Genomic DNA, 22802 nt, shown 5'->3' with positions numbered 1-22802 from the left:
ATTTCTTGCATCCTCCCCCATTCTAAAAGTGCATGCCTAGAATCAGCAATTGAAAATAAAATGCCTGTACAGAAAAAAACCTTTCTAAACCATTCGCCAAATGTGGCGAACGTGGACACAGATCAGCATATTGGCAATGATAATCTTCTTTCTTCTTCTGGCAAATACTTGAGTGGTTTTTGAAGGTCTAAAAGATGTAGTGGAACAATTAAAGTGGGTCTCTGAGGCAGCAGCTGGTAATGGAGCAGTTTTGGGGAAACTGCTGTTAAAGTCAGAGGTGGCGGGGGCTGGGATGACCATTGTGATAGAGCTTCTGCTTGATGTGCACCATGTTTCCGCTGGAATCCTCCAGTTGCCGAAGCTGTGCGCGTCTACGGAGGTCCCGAAGGTTGCAGAACTGCGGCAACCACGACCAGGAAGGGGTATCTGTGAGTGGCACAGAGAAAAATGTGTTAACATCAGTCAAACGGTGGCGTTCTATACATTCTTAATGACTAGCTAATGAGATGGTTAAGAAAAGGAAAAAGAAAATGTACATCTTACAATGAACCAGCATGTCTACACAACGTGTTAATGGAAACAGCATGTGGGTCCAGAGACGTGGAGACTGGGGTAGAGGTATAACGAAACCTCAGAGAGTTCCTCAGACAGCCCCGCCCCTCACAACTAGCCCTGTTGGAAGTGTGTCAGTGTGTGTGAAAGGGAGGCGATGGGGGAGCGGGGGGTTATTAATAGCATTCCACGGGTATGCCATCCACTAGGACTGTCGTGAAGGGTATACAGAGGGAGACGGTGAATAAGGGTTTTTTAAGCCTTATAGCTGGATCAAAAGAAAGGAAGAGAAGTTCAGTGAAGAGCTGGATATTAAAGGGATGCAGTAATAAGCACAATATTAAAGGGATGCAGTAATAAGCACAGTTCTTGTGTTTAAACAAAAGAAAGAGGCATGTTATTCGTAAATAAGCACTTTTATTTACATTAATACCGTTTTAATTAAAATATATAAAAAGATAAATATTTTCTAAAATAATTTATTATTAAAATATACATATACACAAAGTAAAATATATACAACATTTATTATGACAATATAAACCAGTTATCATATGTATTACTTCTATGTATATATATATATATATATATATATATATATATATATATATATATATATATATATATATATATATATATATATATATATATATATATATATATATATATATATATATATATATATACAATAATTATTTTCAGACAAGTTATATATCTGATAACTGGTTTATATTGTCATAATAAATGTATTATACACTCTACAATTGGGTTGGGTTGTTTTAAGCAAACATTTAACCCAACCGCTGGGTTAAAACAACCCAATTGCTGGGTTTGTCCATTTTCAACCCAACTCGGGCTGTTTTTAACACAGCATTTTTAGAGTGTATATATAATATTTTATTATTAAAATAATATAAAATATATAAAAATATAACATTTTAAATATTTCTTTATTACAATATAAATCAATTATCAGACAGGCCTATATTACACTCTAAAAAATGCACTCTAAAAAATGCTGGGTTAAAAATAACCCAAGTTGGGTTGAAAATGGACTAACCCAGCAATTGGGTTGTTTTAACCCAGTGATTGGGTTGTTTTAACCCAGCAATTGTGTTGTTTTAAGCAAACATTTAACCCAACTGCTGGGTTAAAACAACCCAATTGTTGGGTTAGTCCATTTTCAACCCAACTTGGGTTATTTTTAACCCAGCATTTTTTAGAGTGTGCTGGGTTCAAAATAACCCAAGTTGTGTTGAAAATGGACTAACCTAGCAATTGGGTTGTTTTAACCCAACGATTAAAACAGCCCAATTGCTGGGTTAGTCCATTTTCAACCCAACTTGGGTTATTTTTAACCCAGCATTTTTTAGAGTGTAGGGGGGTAAAGAATAACCGCAAATAGTCAAAGCAATTCTATAGGAAATGAAAGCTAAAATTCAAGGTATGTGCTTCAGTGCACTGTATATGTGTTGAGTGTGTGTGTGAGTATGACTGCACGCTTACACGTCTCGCCAACTTGCCTTCTCTTTCCAGCTGCTCTTTGTCTATTTATAGCACTCGCACAGTGCAAGGGTGCAAGTCTCTGCGTGTGTGTGTGTGTGTGTGTGTGCTGGTGGGGGTGGGGCATGACAGCATCTCTCTCCCACCTTCCTTTCCATCAACCTCACCTTCACTCCCTATCTTGGTGAGGCTAAATGAGGCTGACCTGCCATCAACGTCACAATTTCACAGCTGTGGTGTGCTTTACTAGAGGGGCATCCCCAGTATTTTTTTCAGTAGGTTATATCCTATGGAGATACCATTTTGTGTTTGTGCTACTCAAAAAGACTGAATTACAGTGAAAATATATTTTTTCGTCGGGGGCTGAATTAAAAGGATAGTTCACCCAAAAATAAAAATTCGGTCATCATTTACTCACCCTCATGTCGCTCCAAACCCATAAGACTTTGGTTAACCTCTGAAACACAAATTAAGATATTTGTAATGAAACCTGAGAGGTTTCTGTCCCTTCAATGAAAGTCATAGTAACCAAAACTTAGAAGATCCAAAAAGGTCGTAAAGGTGTCATAAAATGAATCCATATGAAGTGAGCGGTTTAATCCAAGTCTTGTAAAGAGATACCAATTTAATAGGCTTTTGTTCACATATAAACACAGATACATAATTTGTGTTTTGAAGATTAACCAAACTCTTATGGGTTTGGAATGACATGAGGGTAAGTAAATGAACAGATTTGTTATTTTTGGGTGAACTGTAATAATATGTTGTACACAGTGCCCTGGAATACTGTTTGGTCAATTGGTGAATTCCATTGTTTGATATGTTCTAATTTTAGCCCCCATCCACACGGAGATGTGTTTAGCTGTATATGTAAAAATTTTGTATCATATCAGCGTTTCATCCAGACGGATCCGGCGTTTTAAGAGCCTGAAACCGGTATTTTTTTAAATAGAGTGAATAAATCTGAAACCGACGACACCCTTGCGTTTTTGAGTGTACAGCCAATCCGTATATTTTGTGAAATGGTGATGTCATCACACCACGTCCCACACAGTAAAGACTAGAAGGGATACAGCTACGGCCACTGGGCATGCGCACATCAATATTGTGTCATTTAATTACTGTATTTGCATTATTGTAAGGGTAGGTTTAGGGTTGGGGTAGGTGTAGGCGTTAATAAAAGACAATCTGGTAAATAGCTAATTTATTTTATGCCTCTCTTCCGACCGTTGCTGTACACCTTCTTGCACAACACTTCTTCTCTGTTTTTAGTGTATTTCTGTGGCAGAATCACAGCGCCACATACTGGCCTGGCATGTATACTACATTGTTTTAAGTCGGTTTCAGTGGTTTTGTGTGTACGCAGATATTTCTTGAGACAAGGGAGAAAAAAAATTGGATAGGGAAAGCTCTGGCTTCGTGGGGATGTGGCCTTAGTGGAAGCTTTAAGATAATATACAGGTGAAATTATACAATAATTTTAAACTCAAATAACCTACACATTTTATGTCCACATATTTATAATTTATTTGATTATAACCACAATATGAGGCGTAGCCTGGATTTTACAGAGCTTTTATTATGCTGCAGACGACCTCTTCCGCTTTTTCCGGTCATGCGTCTGCAGCGCTGTTTTATCATATTAGATGTATCATACATTATTTGAGTGCATTCGCTCTGCGGCTACTATGAGACACTTGTTGCACACTGCAGTAAGCTAGATCGATATTAGGCATGGTAAAACATTGTACCCACGGTAAAACATAAAAACAAGATTTAAACAATAAGTCTAACTGTGTTGAGCAGCTATATAATAATGACTATTTTTCTGTCTATGAATGTATCCCAACAGTTGCTCACCTGTCTAATAAAACACAGAATATATTAAAGCATCTTTGGTGTTTCCATGGTTTCTACAAAATAAAGGTAACGCGGGTATGATGTCATTGATAGGTGACGCATGGACACAGCCCTTGTCCTGGTTAAAATTGCTTATTTTTCTGGATTTAAACATTCTTGGAAACATTTGGGATATTGTAAGTACACAAGTCAACAAAATATATAACATTGTTCTAGTGGTTTTTGGATATTTAAATTTTTAATCCCAAAATCTTACATATTGTGCCTTTAACAAGCCATTGTTAGCAGTGACCGCTTAATAATCTCTCTCTCTGTCTTTTTTCATTGGAAATGTTTATTTGTGTTTTTAAATACACCCAGAGACGTCGATTTTGTTGCCAATTGCTGAATTTCCTATTTGGTCAAGTGGAAAAAAGGCAATTTATGATACTAGGAAAATAAGAATTGAACGAAATTCAAGAAGCAATTTAAAAATTGTGTTTCTTAACGTAGTGAAATCCAGAATTTTAAATGACTTTCAGGATTATAAGGCTATGGGGAAGCTTATGTCTCTTGAATTGATTTGGTGTTATAAGGGAGCTCTGAGTGAAATTATTAATAAGAGTTTACAGTTTGAACATTTTTGTAAATGATTTGATTTCAATTTGTATTGATTTTTTATTTGATATGAATTGTATGTGTATATTTTGTATTCTCTCAGGTAGGAATTGATTGTATATGTATAATAATTGTAATAAAGGTATAATGAAATTATCTCTCTCTCTTTATATAAGTTATATATATATATAAGTTCTTCCAGTGTATACACTAGTCATATTAAAACTAAAAGCATTCCATTTTAAAGCACTATTTCTATTCTCCCACACCTCTTAACTCTCAAAGGACCACAGACAACTGTTATAAACAACTGCTGTGTTGCCTGAGATTCAGTTACATTGAGTGAAAACCTGCTGTTAATTTCTGCAGCCACAGTCTTCATCTTAATACATTCATTACTGGGGGTGATAATAACAGGGCAGAAGGGGAGCACTGACAGCTGATGAAAATGCAGGTGTGTAAATGGTTGGGGACAGAAAATTGAATTTTGGGAGTGTTTGGAAAAAAACATGTTTATTAACATAAAACCAATACAGTGGGACACATTTTAAAAACGGATTTAGAAATGTATAAGGATTTAATTCCATACAAATCCATGTATAGTGTCACTCTAACACACCAACTGCAAATCATTTAGTGAGATCAGCTGATCTGGTACTGTATATTATTTAAAAAAAAACACTTATATGATTCAAATTTACAGTTTTTATTCTCGTTCATTTAATTTGAGTATTTTAACTCTTTGAGACACAGCTAATGTACTTTATTAGCTGTATGAGCACAAGCTGTGTTCATGTTGTGGCTAACATTTAAGGCACTTGTTCTTCACAGTAAATTGTGTTTCACGTCAATTCTTTAGTTTTTGAGATACAGTATTAGTACTGAATACACTTGCACATAAAACATGGCATTTACCGAGCAAATAACACTCAACCACGTTCAACCTCAAAAAGATCACGCTAAACAAAATATAAGGGCAACAAATAAACAAAAAGCATTATTTAAAAAAATATATATGTTCATAACATTAAATAAATCGTCACTTAAAGGAAGAAAACTTGATTTTGATGCATAAAGAGAAATGCATGAACACTCACTGACTTTAAGCTATAATCAAATTCGCAGTAACCAAATCCTGGTCTGCATAGTTCCTACAAGCATATCCTTTGGCCTTTACATCTATCCACATGTATGCTCTCCATACACTCTTGGTTACAATGTTCTTCCCACTCACCATAATAACGACTGGCTCTCCAGGCCCTCACAGCACAGTGCAAAGCTCCATCCAGCCACAACAACAGCCAACTGATACAGAAGCCCAGCAACAGCCCCAGCATGAGGTCCATCTCCTGTTTGGTCACACTGTCACTCACAAAGTAATTCTCAGACGAATCCACGAGCGAATGGTCTCCATCATATGGAATTACGTAGTGAACATGATGTCTAAGGCAGAGAGGGGAAAACTCTGTTTAGAGGTTTACATTCAGACAAACAGACATTAAACATAATGTAATACAAGTATTGTTGAAAAACAATAAATGAGGACATTATTACACAAAAGGTTGCTTTAAGAACGCTCTCAGCAGGGTGGAAAAACCAGCGTTTTCTATCCTGATATTACTTGGATCCACCTGAGTTCAGTCAAGCTGGGTTTGTTTTCTTGGAACACATACATGCATTAAACATGGTTTGGCATACAGCTGTTACAAATAATGCAGTAGTTGTTGTCCTGTGATGTTTTTGGATTTCTATGGGAAAATACTAAAACGTTTCATTTTATAATTCAAGAGAAGTATAAGCAAATGTCTTAGATAAGGTTTAAAAAAGACTATGCATGGGTAACTCTTCATCTGGTTTTGTAACATAAAAACGACTGTACATGATATCTGATTTCTAGTTGGGTACTAATTCATAAGTATAAGTTTGTATGTAACTTACATGCAACCTTATCCTTAGCAACATAATGCATCAAAAGTCAAATAAATGTATTTATTTTTTCTTTATGTTACACAGGAGTTTAAAATTGTCCAGTAATTAGTTTGAACTCTCAATTCAAACAGTTAAGAGGAAATAAACTATAACAGTGGCATAATTTTAAAAAGGCAAGCCATACAGATATCGATTTACATGTTATGTGAAGGAAGTTAGACAGCTTATTTTACACATTTGATTTTGATACATTCTCAGAAAAACCTAAATGGTGCATATTGGTTCCTTAAAGGTACATATTAGTACATAAAGTGTGCATATTAGTACCTAAAAGGAACAAAAGTGCAGCTTTTGTACCTTTTTTTCCTGAGAGTGTAGGCAGAAATATACAGATATGCAGATGTCAAAGGACTGTATAACATATTGACGAAATTATGTATGTCTATTAGACTAGAGAATGTCTATTTATTGTCATGATCAACACAAATCATGACAATATGGTAGCTCTGTTTAAATCGGTTTTACGTTTCATGTATGAAAAAAAAATCACAAGATTTATGCCTTGTTTCTGCAAATATCAAGGACAGTAAGCAGGTTTTCAGTGACCATGACCCATTTAAAATGCTCTTGGTCCTGATATGTGAAACAGAATAGGCTCTCTATGTTTGGAAAGAGAAGGTATACATGAAATAATTAAGTTAAACCGGTGATTAACAAATCTGCACTAACTGTAAGGTGATAAAACATGCACATCTATTGAGAACAATTATGATTTGACCTAATTTACTACCCTCAGATGTTCTTACATCAACAACTTGTAATCAACAGATGTAGCTTGAACAGAAACTGTTGTGCAAACTATAACAAAAGGCAAGCTTTTCAATATTAAAAAAAAGAAATAGAAAATGAAAAACTATATTAGCCTTGTAGGTCTATAAAATAGAAAATAGAATGTATGAAAATAAATAAGTATCGTATATGTCCATACAAAACATAGACTATCTAGACTATTGTGTTTAAAAATATATATATATTTGATGTAAATTTTTTTACACTAAACATCACAAAACTGCATTTACTATCAATATGACTTAACTCAACAGAGTCCTTCTGTATTAAGATCTCATTTTTATTTCTATAATACTAACGTAATTGTGTGGCCAACACGCGAACCCAAAAGAACAACATCCCTGGCTGTGCTTGGAGAAAAATCACACCTTGATACGCAGAAAGAAAAAAAAATACAAGCAGAAAAATCAAGGAGAATTCTCATACTGAAACACCGACGCAAAGCAACAGTAACTGCTCAGTATTGATAAACCATTCGAATTACGCCCAAATTATGACACAAACCCCACGAATACACATATGAGGCCTTAATGTGACAATCTCCATTTGGATAAATGAAATGAAATGGGAAAGACTGTGTTTCGGGGGCTGGAGAATGGATCAGGCCTATGAGCTGTTAGTAGATGTGTTGAACCTGTCAATTTCTGGATCTCGTGCTAGAATTCAATTCAATATTAACGTTTGGTTTTTTTTTTTTTTACCTTCCACAGTTGCAATGACAGACGCGGTCCTCCCCTCGTAAATGCGGTAAGATGTAGTTGTGAAAGCGGTCCAGGAGTGCGTTCATGTCCATTAAACACGCTATCGCCTGCAAAGAACCATTCGAGTCAACCGGGACATGACAAGCAGTATTGGAACACAGCAACCGCTACATGACCTGGTACTGTGACCACTGCAGGGGAAAATACACATTACATTTCCACATCAGCCAGTAATAGACACAAGTACGGTTGTGCTGTCTTAATGAGATTTTGAAATGGACTTTCAGCGGTCCACGCTCTCATTAAGCCCCGATTTCACTTTGAAAATGACAGAAATGCTCAATTATGAAGTGCTCAGACAAACTAAAGGTCTTACCATGACAACTGAAGCACCGAGGATCATAAAAATCATGGTGGTTGTGATCATATGCATCAAAACTTCCGAACTCGCCTTTCCTCTTCCCCAGTCTGTTCAACAAATCCGGTTAAACTAAAAACATGCCGTCCCGGGAGAAGACGCTCATGGATGCGCCCTCGCCGCTACACCTGCCTCAGTCCTGAACCCGCCAGATTGGGAAGTGTTCTTAAGGCGCATAGGGTTAGGATGACCAGATCTCGCTATCCCAGCGTATGAGCCTACACGCGCATTCACACAGTCTTCACCCACATCCAGCGATACGTTCCCCCAGTGCTGCAGTTGAATCCGCCTCAGCTGTGCGGTTGGGAGGGAGCTGAGGAGCGCGTCCTAGTCTGATTACTGATGCTACTGCCTCTCTCCTCCGCCGCTGGAAATGTCTCGCGAAAACGACCAATGCCAGGGTCAGCTAGTTCTCTGATATATCTGTCTAGTAGTTGACATCTAGTAGACCCGAGATTCGTCGTCAAGGCTTTATTTGAAGAAATGTGCTCTCGGCTTTACATATCTGCTGCGATCGCCACACTGTGTGTGGCAAGCCGCTTTAACATTTAGGCTATTAATTAATAAGGAAGTTTGGGGTTGGTAAGATTTTTTAATGTTTTTGAAAGTATTCTCTTATGCTTACGGCTACACTTATTTAATCAAAAACACAGTTAAACACTGTTGTAAAATAGGCTATTATTACAAATAAAATAATCGTTTTCTATTTTAATAGCCTATGTTTTATATTTTTAATGAACTGAGAAATTAAATGTCCCTTGAGCTTTGGACATATTAAAGGGTATGAAATGAAAACTTCAAAACAGCTTATATTAATGCCGAGGCCCAACGAACCTGGAATGTGTCTATTTATGACATTATAGATGAGGTGATAGGCAACTTCTGCAGAAGAGAATCAATGCCTACTTTATCATTGCAACTTTGGCCCCACCCATGGCGTGTTAGTGAGATGACGAGTAGAAAAGAGCAATACTATAGACGTTGTCATACTCAATTCTAGTCAGAATATGAGTCTGATACTGCTCCATTGGGGTGTGATTATGGGGCGTGTTTCAACCGAACCAGGAAAGATCTCAATTGGATAGACCTACAACCAATCAGAGCAACAGAGCGACGCATAGTTGTCAACAGAACTCAACTGCATGCACGCTGGAAGTAGTAGAAGAAGAGGATGAGTGTAAACGATCTTTGCCGGTGTTGTAAAAGAATTTAAGGATACACGGAGTACTTACCAACACGATCATCATTTTTGAGAGAAATAGTAAAGGTGAATGCATATACGAACAAGTTCTCCGTTAAGGATTAGAACAAATTCAACCCAAGCACTCTTTGGTGACGTGGACGCTTACGTTACTGTTTATCATCTGTCCATCATCGTATAAAGGCCGTCCGACAATTTCATTGGTCCGAACAACTCCTGTTCGGGCATAGTTGCTCCACAACGGAGCAAATCCAGACCGAATTTCCCGAAGTCAAATGTTGTGGGCGGGGCTAAATCTGGACTAAAAAGACCATTACCTTCCTAATGCTAGGAATGTGGTGATTTTATTTATTTTCAACCATGTGAATTTCTCAGTTGAGCATTATTATTATTTGTATGCGATACATTTCACTGTGGATTCTTTGGTAAATCAGTCGCAATTTCGGCGCAAGCTTTGCAAACAGACTTTTTCGATATGGATTCGTCATTAATGCGACAATATGTAAGTAACCGTGTTAATTCTAATGCCTGATCTGTGACCAGTGATTTCTGATATATGATTCATGGACAGTCAGATGTTCTTTATGTGCCAGTAAATCAAACCAGTGAGTGATGGTAAACTTCACATTGTTTCTCTGGTAACACTTTACAATAAGGTTGTATTAGTTAACATTAGTTAATGCATTAGTTAACATGAACTAGCCATGAACAAAACCTCTGTTCAGCATTAGTTAATCTTTTTTTTAACGTTAGTTAATAAAAATACAGCTGTTCATGGTTTGTTCATGTTAGTTCACAGAGCATTAACTAATGTTAACAAGATTTTAAAAATGCATTAGTAAATGTTGAAATTAACATTAACAAAGATAAATAAATGCTTTATAAGTGCAGTTCATTATCAGTTCATGTTAACTAATGTAGTTAACTAATGTTAACTAATGAACCTTATTGTAAAGTGTTACCGTTTCTCTTAGATGAAAATAATCTGTTATTTAAACTGTGATTAAATAACATATAGAAAGCGACCAAAGAACGTTCCCTTTCTAATAACGAGCTGTCAATCAAACAGTGCAAGACTCGCGCCAAAATCTCCCGAGATCGCTGCATTCATGCGCTCAACATGTCTGTGATCGGCTACAATGCTCATCACTGCAATCTTTCATGTCACGATCTAAATATAACGCCATAGAGCTAAACATAATGCTATAATCAACACTTTACACAATTAGTTAACCTTGAAAGCGGTAATAGTAAAAACGTGCTAAAAGTTTCAGAGAGAGTGTCACAGTCATTTCGGTTCAGTTTCAGTTATCATGGACATCCGGTTTGTTTTAATTTGTCACGGGTTTCTTTGTTCAGATTCCCGCCACATCTGTCTTCTTGGTTACCATCATTAATAGTTTATATGTGTCAGCTGTGTGTAGTCATCATCCTCGTTTGTGTTCATTATTAGGCCCCCTGAAATCAAAATGGAAGTTATTTAGCTTTTAGTATGAATATGTTAGCCTTAAGGTTATGAATAAGCTGGTGTGTTCCAAAACAATGACAAAATTCGCATTTAGGAGATATTTGTCAGGGTTCTGTCACTTCGGTCTAGTTTATTCATGGTTTTGTGACAGAGCCCTGACACTCCTGTATTGTTTGTCTTGTCTTGTGTGAGCGTGCAGCTTTGAGCATATACACTATAAATAGAGGCTGAAGCAGCAGCTTAAATCGGTCAGCTGTTTCTACATGGTGAATGTGGCACATATAGCGCACTATACATGCGATAGGAAACAATTCAGACAGCGTAAACATGCGTTCAGTTGAGGCGAATTTTCAGCATCATTACTCAGTGAGACTTCAGTGTCACATGTTCCTTCAGTAATAAAAAACATTTCTTACTATCAATGTTGTAAACAGTTGTGCAGCCTAATGAAAACCATAATATATGTACACAGGCCTATCAAAATATTTGGCTATATTATAAAACATGGGAAGTTTAGCTCAAAAATTGTATCAGTAACAATTCAAATAAAAATACAATAGTGTCTCATTAATGTGTACTAGTGTCAGTTGCATGGAACTGAAAAATAAATCAATAATAAATAAATATTAGGCCTACATAAACTGAAATAGGTATCAGCAATATTCTAACTATATGTCAGGATTCCGGTGTGATCGACTGCACTAATTGTTTGTTTACCTTCTGTGTTCCACATGTGCACTCTCTGTCTCCTCCCTCCTCGTTATCCCTGATTGTTTTCCACTGTTGTCTTGTGTTCGTCTCTCTATTTAATGTCCTGATGTTCTGTGTTCATTGCGCTTTCGTTGTTTATTCCCGGGTGATCGCTGCCGTGTGTTGTCCGGCTCTTGTTGGTCTTGATCGTTGTTTATTTTTGTTATTCACCTTTTGTTTTGCCTCCAGGACTTTGCTGAGACTGTGTTTGCCTCGGTCCGGTTCTCCTCTCCCCTGTTCTGTTTGAATATCTCAGTGGGTCTCTCTCTCTCCAGTGGATTCTCTCTGTGGAACTTTGGACTTATCTGCTGTCAGCGTGTCTCACCTTTAGACTGGAGCTGGCATCTTCATCTTTTCTCGGTACTGTGTATCCTGTGAACAATTGTCTCTTTTTCTATGTTGCTCATCGGTGTGTCTTGCCTTTAGACTGGAGCTGGTTGAACGTTCATTGTTTTCCAGAGAACACCGCATATCCGAGTTTTCTACCGCTGATCTGTGAATCGTGGAGGACTGTACCGTGTGACTGTTTACCCTGAGAAGCGGATGGGAATTACTTCTGAGCTCTCTGCTGTCTGTTCTCATCTATTAATAAACTTGTTTAACTTGCATCAGATTCCTCAGTCTCGTTCCTCACAGGACGAACGCGCCAAAGAATGGAGTCTGCAAGTCAGGCGAGCGGAGAGTCTGTTCAGGCGGTCTTGGCCCAGCAAGGGGCACGATTGGACCAGCACTCCTCCTTACTCACAGATGCTTCCCATGATTTTCCACTACTATCTGGTCGACTAACTGAGATCCACAACAGGTTGGAGCAGGTGGCACAGGTTGTTGGAGAGAGAGAGGGTTCCACTCCCTTAGCTGAGATTCCGAGCGGATCCGAACGTGAGCCTCAGGCAGTTAATCCTCCTAATTACGACGGAGACGCCAAGACCTGCAGAGCTTTTCTGTCACAGTGCTCCCTAGTCTTTGTGCTCCAGCCTCGGAGGTATGCCGCCGAGGTGTCGAAGGTAGCATATCTTCTTACTCTTCTCACGGGCAGAGCGCGAGACTGGGGAATGGCAGTCTGGGAGGCACAGGAACCTTGTTGTACATCATTTGAGTCTCTTCGTTCTGAGATGATCAGACTTTTTGACCGGACAGTGCAAGGTGATTTAGCTGCGGCCGAATTGACCCATCTCACCCAGGACAAATCTTCTGTCACAGATTACGCTATTGAGTTTCGGACCCTTGCCGTTTCCAGCGGGTGGAATGATGCAGCCCAGAAAGCTCAGTTCTTGAGAGGACTCAACGAGAACATACAGGATGAGATTGCGTCTCATGATCTTCCCGTCTCTCTGGGAGCAGCTATCGATCTGGCTCTCCGAGTCGAGGCTCGTCACAGACAGCGGAGGGTTCGTCGCTCGGTTCAACATCTTTTCCTCGACCCTTCGCTGCGTGCGAATGACAACACCTCTACACCATCTTCCTCCTCGGGAGAGCCTATGCAACTGGGTCGGCTCCGGCTTACCGCTGAGGAGAGACAACACTGACTCGTCAACAGCCTTTGTCTGTACTGCGGTAAACCGGGGCATAAGGCTCTAAACTGCCCGGTAAAAGGGTACGCCCGCCGGTAGTTCCGGGAGTATCGGTGGCCATGTCTCAGATCAGTTCTTCTCTCGGATCTCGTACCTTACTGGCTGTCTCCATCTACTTCGATAATCATGTGTTTCACTCACAGGCTCTGCTGGATTCCGGTGCCGAGGCAAGTTTTATGGACGTGTCTTTAGCCGAGTCTTGGGGCATTCCAGCTGTGCCCCTTACTGATAAATTATCTGCTTTTACGTTGAAGGGTCAACACATGGCAGAGATCAGTCACTGCACTCCCTCTGTAAGTCTTTTTGTTTCTGGCAATCATCGTGAGGATGTAAAATTTTTCTTGTTACATTCTTCCCAGTCACCCATCATTTTAGGACACGACTGGTTGACTAGGCATAATCCTCACGTTGATTGGCAGAATAGTGTTGTATTGTCATGGTCACCGTCTTGTCATGTCTCTTGTCTTGGTCCAGCTCCTACTGGTCCTGTTTGTCCTGTTTTACAGGTTCCTGCGGTCGATGTCTCAGGGGTTCTGGCGGAGTATTCTGATCTACATCGGGTGTTCAGTAAGGCTCGAGCTACGTCCCTGCCTCCTCACCGGTCGTATGATTGTGCTATCGATCTCCTCTCAGGTACTTTTCCGCCGAGGGGTCGCGTTTTTTCCCTTTCTGGTCCTGAAAGAGAGGCTATGGATAAATACATTAACGAAGCTCTTGCCGCCGGTCTCATTCGCCGCTCCACCTCCCCCGCTGGGGCAGGTTTTTTCTTTGTTAAGAAGAAAGACGGCTCCCTCCGTCCGTGTATTGATTACAGAGGGTTAAACGACATTACTGTTAAAAATAAGTACTCCTTACCATTAATGTCGACCGCCTTCGAATTATTACAGGGAGCTTGTGTCTTCACCAAGTTAGATCTGCGCAACGCTTATCACTTGGTTCGCATAAGGGAGGGCGATGAGTGGAAGACAGCGTTTAATACCCCTTCGGGACACTGGGAATACTCCGTTTTACCGTTCGGTCTCGCGAACGCACCAGCTGTCTTCCAGACTATGGTAAATGAAGTGTTGGGAGACATGATTAACAAGTTTGTCTTTGTGTATCTAGATGACATTCTCATCTTCTCCCCCTCTATGCAGATACACACCCAGCAGGTTTTCCTAGTCTTACAACGGTTATTGGAGAATCAGTTATTTGTCAAGGCGGAGAAGTGCGAGTTCCACAAGGAGTCGGTTTCGTTCTTGGGTTTTGTTATCGCCGCTGGGGAAATTCGTCCCGATTCCGCTAAGCTCAAAGCAGTCGCTGATTGGCCAGTACCCGACACACGTAAGGAGTTACAGCGATTTCTGGGTTTCGCCAATTTTTACCGGCGTTTTATCAGAAATTTCGGTCAGATTGCTAGACCCCTTACTACTCTTACTTCCACTAAAGTAGGTTTCCGTTGGAATAACGAAGCTCAGAAAGCCTTTGATGAATTAAGGTCCCGTTTCATCTCTGCTCCTGTTCTTTCTTTTCCTGATCCGGCTTACCAATTTATAGTGGAGGTAGATGCCTCTGATGTCGGGGTAGGCGCCGTTTTGTCTCAGCGGTCACCCATTGATGGGAAAGTGCATCCGTGCGCTTTTTTTTTTCTCACCGGTTAAACCCAGCAGAACGTAATTACGACATAGGTAACCAGGAGCTGCTGGCGGTTAGACTCGCCTTGGGTGATTGGCGCCACTGGTTAGAAGGAGCCTCGGAGCCCTTTCTGGTCTGGACGGACCACAAGAATCTAGAATACATCCGTTCAGCCAGGAGGTTAACATCCAGACAGGCTCGCTGGGCGCTCTTCTTTGAACGTTTTAACTTCACCCTCTCGTACCGGCCGGGCTCTAAGAACGTTAAACCTGACGCTCTCTCCCGTCTGTTCGGTGGCACAGAGTCTGAGCGGTCCGAGACCATCATCCCGGAGGGGAGGGTGGTTGGGGCTCTCGTCTGGGGCATCGAACAGCGGGTGAGAGAGGCCGGTCGAGGGGTGGAGGTCCCTGAGGGGTGCCCGGTGGGTCGTCTGTGGGTTCCCGAGGCGGTGCGCTCCGATGTCGTGCGGTGGTGTCATGAGTCCAGGTTTTTCGGCCATCCCGGGGTTCGGAGAACGTTGGCAACCGTCCGTCAACGTTTTTGGTGGCCCTCTATGGGTTCGGACGTCAGACAGTTTGTGTTAGCCTGTCAGGTTTGTGCTCGTAATAAAGCCTCTCATCAACCATCCGTTGGTCTGCTTAAACCTTTGCCCGTGCCCTCCCGCCCCTGGTCTCACATAGCCCTTGATTTTGTCACCGACTTACCGGCGTCTGATGGTAACACTGTTATATTGACTGTGGTGGATCACTTCTCTAAAGCAGTTCATTTCATTCCCCTGCCCAAACTTCCTTCTGCAAAAGAGATGGCTCAGGTTCTGATTAACCATGTTTTTTGTTTACACGGTCTTCCGACTGACGTGGTTTCAGATAGGGGTCCTCAGTTCATCTCGCGTTTCTGGCAGGAGTTTTGTAGACAGATCGGCGCTACTGCCAGCTTGTCTTCTGGGTATCATCCGCAGACCAATGGACAATGTGAACGGGCTAATCAGGATCTCGGTCGTACGCTCCGCTGTCTGTCATCTCGTTATCCGAACTCCTGGTGCCAACAGCTACCCTGGGTCGAGTATTCTCACAACTCACTTCCCGTTTCCTCGACCAATCTCTCCCCGTTTGAATCTTCTATTGGGTTTCAACCTCCCCTGTTCCCATCACAAGAACCCGATGCAGCGGTTCCGTCTGCTCTAGCTTTTGTCCAAAGGTGCAAACGCACCTGGAGGAGAGCTAGAACACTCTTATTACAAAGTTCCAGACGAAACAAAGCTGCGGCTGACCGCCACCGGCGACCTCCTCCCCGTTACATTTGTGGACAAAAGGTTTGGCTTTCTTCCAAGGATCTGCCTCTCCGTGAGTCATCTCGTAAGCTGGCTCCGCGATTCATTGGGCCATTCAGTATTGTCAAGGTCGTCAGTCCAGTGGCAGTTAAGCTTAAGTTATCTCCTTCTCTTGGTCGGGTTCACCCTGTTTTTCATGTATCCAGGGTTAAACCAGTGACCAGTGATAACTGTCAGGATTCCGGTGTGATCGACTGCACTAATTGTTTGTTTACCTTCTGTGTTCCACATGTGCACTCTCTGTCTCCTCCCTCCTCGTTATCCCTGATTGTTTTCCACTGTTGTCTTGTGTTCGTCTCTCTATTTAATGTCCTGATGTTCTGTGTTCATTGCGCGTTCGTTGTTTATTCCCGGGTGATCGCTGCCGTGTGTTGTCCGGCTCTTGTTGGTCTTGATCGTGTTTATTTTTGTTATTCACCTTTTGTTTTGCCTCCAGGACTTTGCTGAGACTGTGTTTGCCTCGGTCCGGTTCTCCTCTCTCCTGTTCTGTTTGAATATCTCAGTGGGTCTTTCTCTCTCCAGTGGATTCTCTCTGTGGAACTTTGGACTTATCTGCTGTCAGCGTGTCTCGCCTTTAGACTGGAGCTGGCATCTTCATCTTTTCTCGGTACTGTGTATCCTGTGAACAATTGTCTCTTTTTCTATGTTGCTCATCGGTGTGTCTTGCCTTTAGACTGGAGCCGGTTGAACGTTCATTGTGTTCCAGAGAACACTGCATATCCGAGTTTTCTACCGCTGATCTGTGAATCGTGGAGGACTGTACCGTGTGACTGTTTACCCTGAGAAGCGGATGGGAATTACTTCTGAGCTCTCTGCTGTCTGTTCTCATCTATTAATAAACTTGTTTAACTTGCATCAGATTCCTGAGTCTCGTTCCTCACACTATATTAGGAAAGGGAATAGCTGAAATCGGAATCCCAGCTAAGTTTTAAGGAATAAGTGTTAAAATGGCTTGCCACACATTGTAGGTTTTTGTTGATAAAGTAGGCTTCTTCAAGCCACCATACGAGCAGATCCTTCTTTCTTAATATCCATTTGGGATAATATGCAGAATCTGCCATCACTGTTTTAAATCTTGCTATTTGATCCACAGCAGCCGGGAGCGTTTCGTCTCTCGTGGCGGTGCGTGAGCGTTTGTGCTCGTGAGAAGGGGGTGGGGGTGTGGAGACAGCGAGGGGGTTTGGGTGGGGAGTGATAGAGAAGAGTGTTGACTAATTCACTTTTCCCATAAAAACACGGCTGATCTTTTTCAATTAATGAAATGCACTACATTATAGGACAGCCATCCCCCAAGGAGCGTGTAGTTTTCCCCAACACATCCACACGCCCCCTCACGCTCTCTGCAGTTCATATTGCGCCATTTCGTTATAGTCCATACGATTGTTCAGCTTCTGTTTTCCACCTCATGTTCCAGATCGGCTTTGCACGTTAACTAACACATGTGAAAGGACCTTGGCCGAAGAAGCACTGACTGGCTTGGCAGGAATTCCGACTTTAAGTCTTAACTCAATTTCCTATTGATGCACTTCAGTTTCTTTCCAGAGCGCGCATTAATGCAGAGTGATAACCAAAACGCAACCAAATCCATTCTGTTACTACAATGCTGTGACAAGAGAAAATACATGTGACGCTTTTCAGTAAGCTTTTCGTGCAAAACTTGCCGCAATTTTTGTGAATTCACACCAATTCATGATATACTGATAAATGATGACACATCTTTATCTGTGAAGGTCACCGAGAACATGCCACGATGTCCCCCACATTCAGCAGCAACGCATTTCAGCACCCTGGAGAGCAGCACAGTAGAGATTTACTGCTGACCACCATCAAACACACGCTTCTCTCTCTCTCTCTCTCTCTCTCTCTCTCTCTCTCTCTCTCTCTCTCTCTCTCTCTCTCTCTCTCTCTCTCTCTCTCTCTCGAGATTCTATCAATAAGCTGACACAATGTAGACTGAAATGGAGAAAGAAATTCGTTTTTGTGAAAATCTGACAATTATCCAATTTATCAATAGTCTTTAGATTATTATGCACTGTAAAAATGCCAGGAATTTACAGGATTAAAGAGTATTATTTTACAATAAATTACTGTAGTCAGAAATTTACAGTGAAATTAATGCACAATGGGTAATTTTCTCACGAAATACTGTTAATCAACAGCAAAATGATTCTGACATCACTTGCACTTGTTTACTGAATTACTGAATTAACCATGCCACTCTAATAAATTATATTGTTTAGTAATGTTTTGATAAGTCACCATAATGGTGATCAGTGTTCCATTTGCTTGGGATCTCGGACCTTGTATATTCATATTCAAATTTCTGATCTAGCCAAGTCAAATGTGGTGAAAACATTTAATCATCTAATTGGCTGATTATAAGTTAGTCAAACTATTTCAGCATTACAGTTTTTCTCGATTGCTAAGACACATTTCTTGAAAGCTGCTCTTCTTTTCTCTAAACTGTGAACACAAAACCCAATTTTCAAGCTACATTCACAAAACCTCAGACTCTTCTTTCAAAACCAAACTTTCACCTCAAAACAGTTCAATCTGTGCTCAAAACTGAACTATGTTGTCAAATCGTGCCCCGCGTCAATCAAAATTAAAAACACTACTGAACAGTCACTAAACACTACGTAGAAAAATAGAAAACACAATGCTCAGGACATGAAGCTGGAGAAATAAATGTTTATTGTTCACTGTAGGCTAAATGCATGTTGCAAAACAAAAAAAAACCTGTTCATTTAGCACTTGTACAAAAAGACAAAACAGAAATCTTATGCATTTGCCACTTGTGTACAGTAAGCCCATGTGAAAATAAAGTACAAAAATATACATGGAATACTTGGCCTACGAACAGTTAGACCAACCCTCCAATACAATACTACAGTATATTGGTACAGTGATGTACTGAAACATATATTTACTTACAGTATACTGTGGTACAGTATATAGTATGTCATACAATAATTGCTGTCAACATTTACATACTGTACTATAATGTCAAAAAAAGTTATTACCTGTTCTCTTCTCTAAATCTTCGGATTATGGTGGACACAGTGAATCTACTGATGTTTGGTTGTACCCTTTGTCCAGCCTCCCTCATGCTCATACCATGGACAAGAACATGGTCAATTACAGTAGCTCTAATTTCATCAGGAATTACTGTTCTTTGTCTTCGCTGATCACCTCGACCACCTTGACCTCCTCTCACACGAACTCTTCCTCTCAGATTTCTATCCATTGTAGGGCCTCACAAACCAGTGCTCTCTGAACTGGCTTACTGTATATGTTCCCTCACATCATTAGCCACAAGTGTGATCAATTTTGAGTTGTTGTGTTCAAGTGGTGACATCTGTGCTTTAATTGTGTTTGACTTTTGTCACCTGTGCTCACCATTTTGCAGCACGGGTGCATCACAATGAAAATGTGTTGGCAAGTTGTGTCTAAACAGGTGAAAAGTGCTTATGGTTTTGCCAAAAGAGTGATTGATTCAATCAGTGGGTTCAGGCAACTGAGCATTTGGTTCAGACAATAGGGTTTAGTGTTTTAGCAATTGAGAAAAACTGTAATATTTAGAATCTTATTTCAAATTCATAATTGTTTGTTGATGGATATTTCACAATAGTAAAGCATCTGCTGAGATTTATCTTTAAAAGATGTGACATCCTCTTACAACACTAGATTTAAAAAAAAAAAAAAAGTTTTTTCAAGATTTCCAGTTTTTCTTCCACCACCTAATGACAGACATCAATTCTCTCAACATACAAAACACAACAATGGTGACACTCAAATAATCAAGTCTGAACATTACAAAATAAATAAAACTGCAAAAATGCTAAAAGTGAACCAAAAATATGTTCAGCAACACAGATAAAAACCAAGAATCAAAAAACTCCACAGCATTATCTATTCATGCCACATTGCATGCTGGGTACCTTCATAGTACAAGCACTGAAATAGAGTATGCTAATCTAGATTGTACCAAAATAAATCCAAGAGTGCAGTTAGATGGAATACAAATGAATTACTGTGAAAGCTCAATTATTAACCTGGAAAATACTGTAATTTCACACTAACATTTTTAACATTGTGAATATATTTTTGCAACTGCTTTTTCTTTGCAAACCTCATGACAAGCATAAACCTTATCACATTGATTTAGATTATTTATTGGTGTCAGGGATTCTGAATGAGGGAGGACCCAGGCACAGAATGAACAATGAGACTTTACTAACAAGACTATAGAAAGGGCACAACAAGGAGATCGGTGTGAAAGTTCAAACAGCAGGGCAGGGGACAGACAACACAATGACAGGCAGGGAGGATGACCACTGAGACCAGTTTAAGACGACAACGGACTTGAGGACAGTTTGGGAGGCAACACCAGGCAGGATGATGGTGGGAAAAACCAGGCAGGAACAAGGAACCCGAGGCTTGATGCTTTCTCTCAGAAGTAGCTCCAGTCTTGGCTGCCAGGCAGTTAGAAACAGCAGGGGAAACTCAGGGCACAGGACAGGAACCAATGCAAGACACACACCCATACACCGAGCCCCAAGAGACAAAAACAAGGAGATAACAGACAAAACTAACACCTATGACTAAAGAAAACAAAATAACCTAAATAATAACTGGAGCTACCAAAGAGAAAAAGTAACATAGCAAATGATAAAAATGAGTGGAACGCAAAAACTAAATAAAACAAGACTGCAATCTCACAGGAAACTAGAGAGAAAAGAAATAAAAGATTAGCCAGCAAATAAATAAAAAACAAGACAGAAACCAAAAAAGAAGGGAGAACTAGATCAAAAATAAAGACTAGCACTAGACTAGAGAAAAAAATGTATGAACAAAGAACACCTTGAATTTATCAAAAAGGATATAATCAGCCTAAACTAAATCTAGCACTGACTGAGAAGATGAAGAGACTTCGATTAACGCAACAAACCAGCAAAGACATGAGGGAAAGGAGCACAATATAACGGGAGCAGAGCACATGAGGATCAGGTGAGCTGTTAGGGCAGACAATCCTGACAATTGGCCCTGTTCAGTGAGCTCACCAAGTTTCATTAGAAGATAGAGAATTATAACATAATAAACGATAATAATAATAATAAACTAGAAGCTAGAGTTTTCCTTAGAGGAAACATTTTCTTATTTCTATTCTGTCACTTGCTCAGTCTCATTGAGTTAAAAGCATGATATCATAACCTCCTGGGTGCCACTGTCCTCGTACGAGGACATTATATTTTAGTGAATTTCTCTGACACCATGTCACAGTTCAGCAGAAGCCAGCTTTAAGTCTCCCAAGGAGTTTGTAGTCTGCGCTCTTTGTACATACAATTTCTCAACACAATTATGCTCTTTTCAAGGTCTAGCTTACGTCATTACTGCAGGTTGAATGATTCTGATTGGCTAAGAGAAAATAGATAGTCATAGTAAATTTCCACTCATGGACTGATAATCAGATGCACGTCTTCATAGATCAACTGTTGACGCTTTCACCCCGGAATTAGGCTCGTTGTGACCTTACAGGTCGGGAATAGGCGCCAGCCTCTCCCTAGGATGCCCGTTGTCCACCTCCAATACTGATAGCGCACATACACAGATATACAGCTTCCTCAAGGTTGGAGTTGGTTGGGCGTCAACTGAAAACAACACAGTTCTCCAAAACATACAGATAACATGTTCTTCTCCTCAGAGAGAAGTACAGGCAATATTCATCTTTATTCTTTAGTGTTTCAGTAAAAATAAATAATATAAATGAAAGACAAATCTATCTTTCATCTCTGGAAGCCGTGCTGCAAGTAAGCACTGTTACTTCACTCCTGGCATGGGCCAGATATGTAGGAGGATCTGATTATACATTTAATATCATATATATATATGAAACAATATATATATATATATATATATATATATATATATATATATATATATATATATATATATATATATATATATATATATATATATATATATATATATATTGGTGAATGAAAAAAACAAAACAATGTAATTTTATTTTTAAACAACTGAGTCCCGGTGTCCACTTACGAGGACATAGCATAACATATGAATAAATGATCATTAAAATTATATATATTTTTTTTAATTATCTCAATTTTTTTCATGCTCTAAACAATGTAATGCCACGAAAAAAAGAAAAAACAATTCAAAAGACTTTGTTTTCCTGAGTCTTAGGAGGATAATATAGCTAGCTAAAAATTACACCATGCAACTTGACTTTAACTAGCCTACATATATCCTTATAGTTGTTTTTTTATGTCATTGTTTGTTTTAGTTTTATCTATTGAAAAATCTTCTCTGATAAAATATAATCAAATTATGCATGTTTATCAACAATAGGTTTCAGCAAAAACAAAATAACTTTGGTACTTTCTACAAAACATTTTTTTTTCTAAAGCATCAATGTGAAATTAATATTTATTGCTA

At 39.7% G+C, this 22802-nt stretch overlaps 1 protein-coding gene across 1 annotated transcript; it reads right to left on the bottom strand.

The window, feature by feature from the left end:
• Positions 1 to 206: 206 nt before the first annotated feature.
• Positions 207 to 8939, bottom strand: tmem240a (transmembrane protein 240a). Its single transcript, XM_079803449.1, has 4 exons — positions 8368 to 8939; positions 7992 to 8098; positions 5747 to 5955; positions 207 to 426 (listed from the first exon to the last, which is right to left on the bottom strand). The coding sequence occupies exons 1-4, from the start codon at positions 8422 to 8424 to the stop codon at positions 272 to 274; spliced, it is 528 nt and encodes a 175-aa protein (XP_079659575.1). The 5' UTR covers positions 8425 to 8939; the 3' UTR covers positions 207 to 271.
• Positions 8940 to 22802: the final 13863 nt, after the last annotated feature.

This window comes from Gobio gobio (assembly GCF_949357685.1).
Source record: "Gobio gobio genome assembly, chromosome: 21".
NCBI lineage: Eukaryota > Metazoa > Chordata > Actinopteri > Cypriniformes > Gobionidae > Gobio > Gobio gobio.
This window is presented reverse-complemented; position numbering and strand designations above follow the sequence as displayed.

Excerpts from the sequence above, each read along its gene's own strand:
- tmem240a (XM_079803449.1), bottom strand. The coding sequence starts at position 8,424 with ATGCATATGATCACAACCACCATGATTTTTATGATCCTCGGTGCTTCA. Across the intron at positions 5,956-7,991 it reads TGTCATTGCAACTGTGGAAG|ACATCATGTTCACTACGTAA; the intron begins GTAAAAAAAAAA and ends TCTCTGCCTTAG. Across the intron at positions 427-5,746 it reads GAGAGCCAGTCGTTATTATG|ATACCCCTTCCTGGTCGTGG; the intron begins GTGAGTGGGAAG and ends TGCCACTCACAG.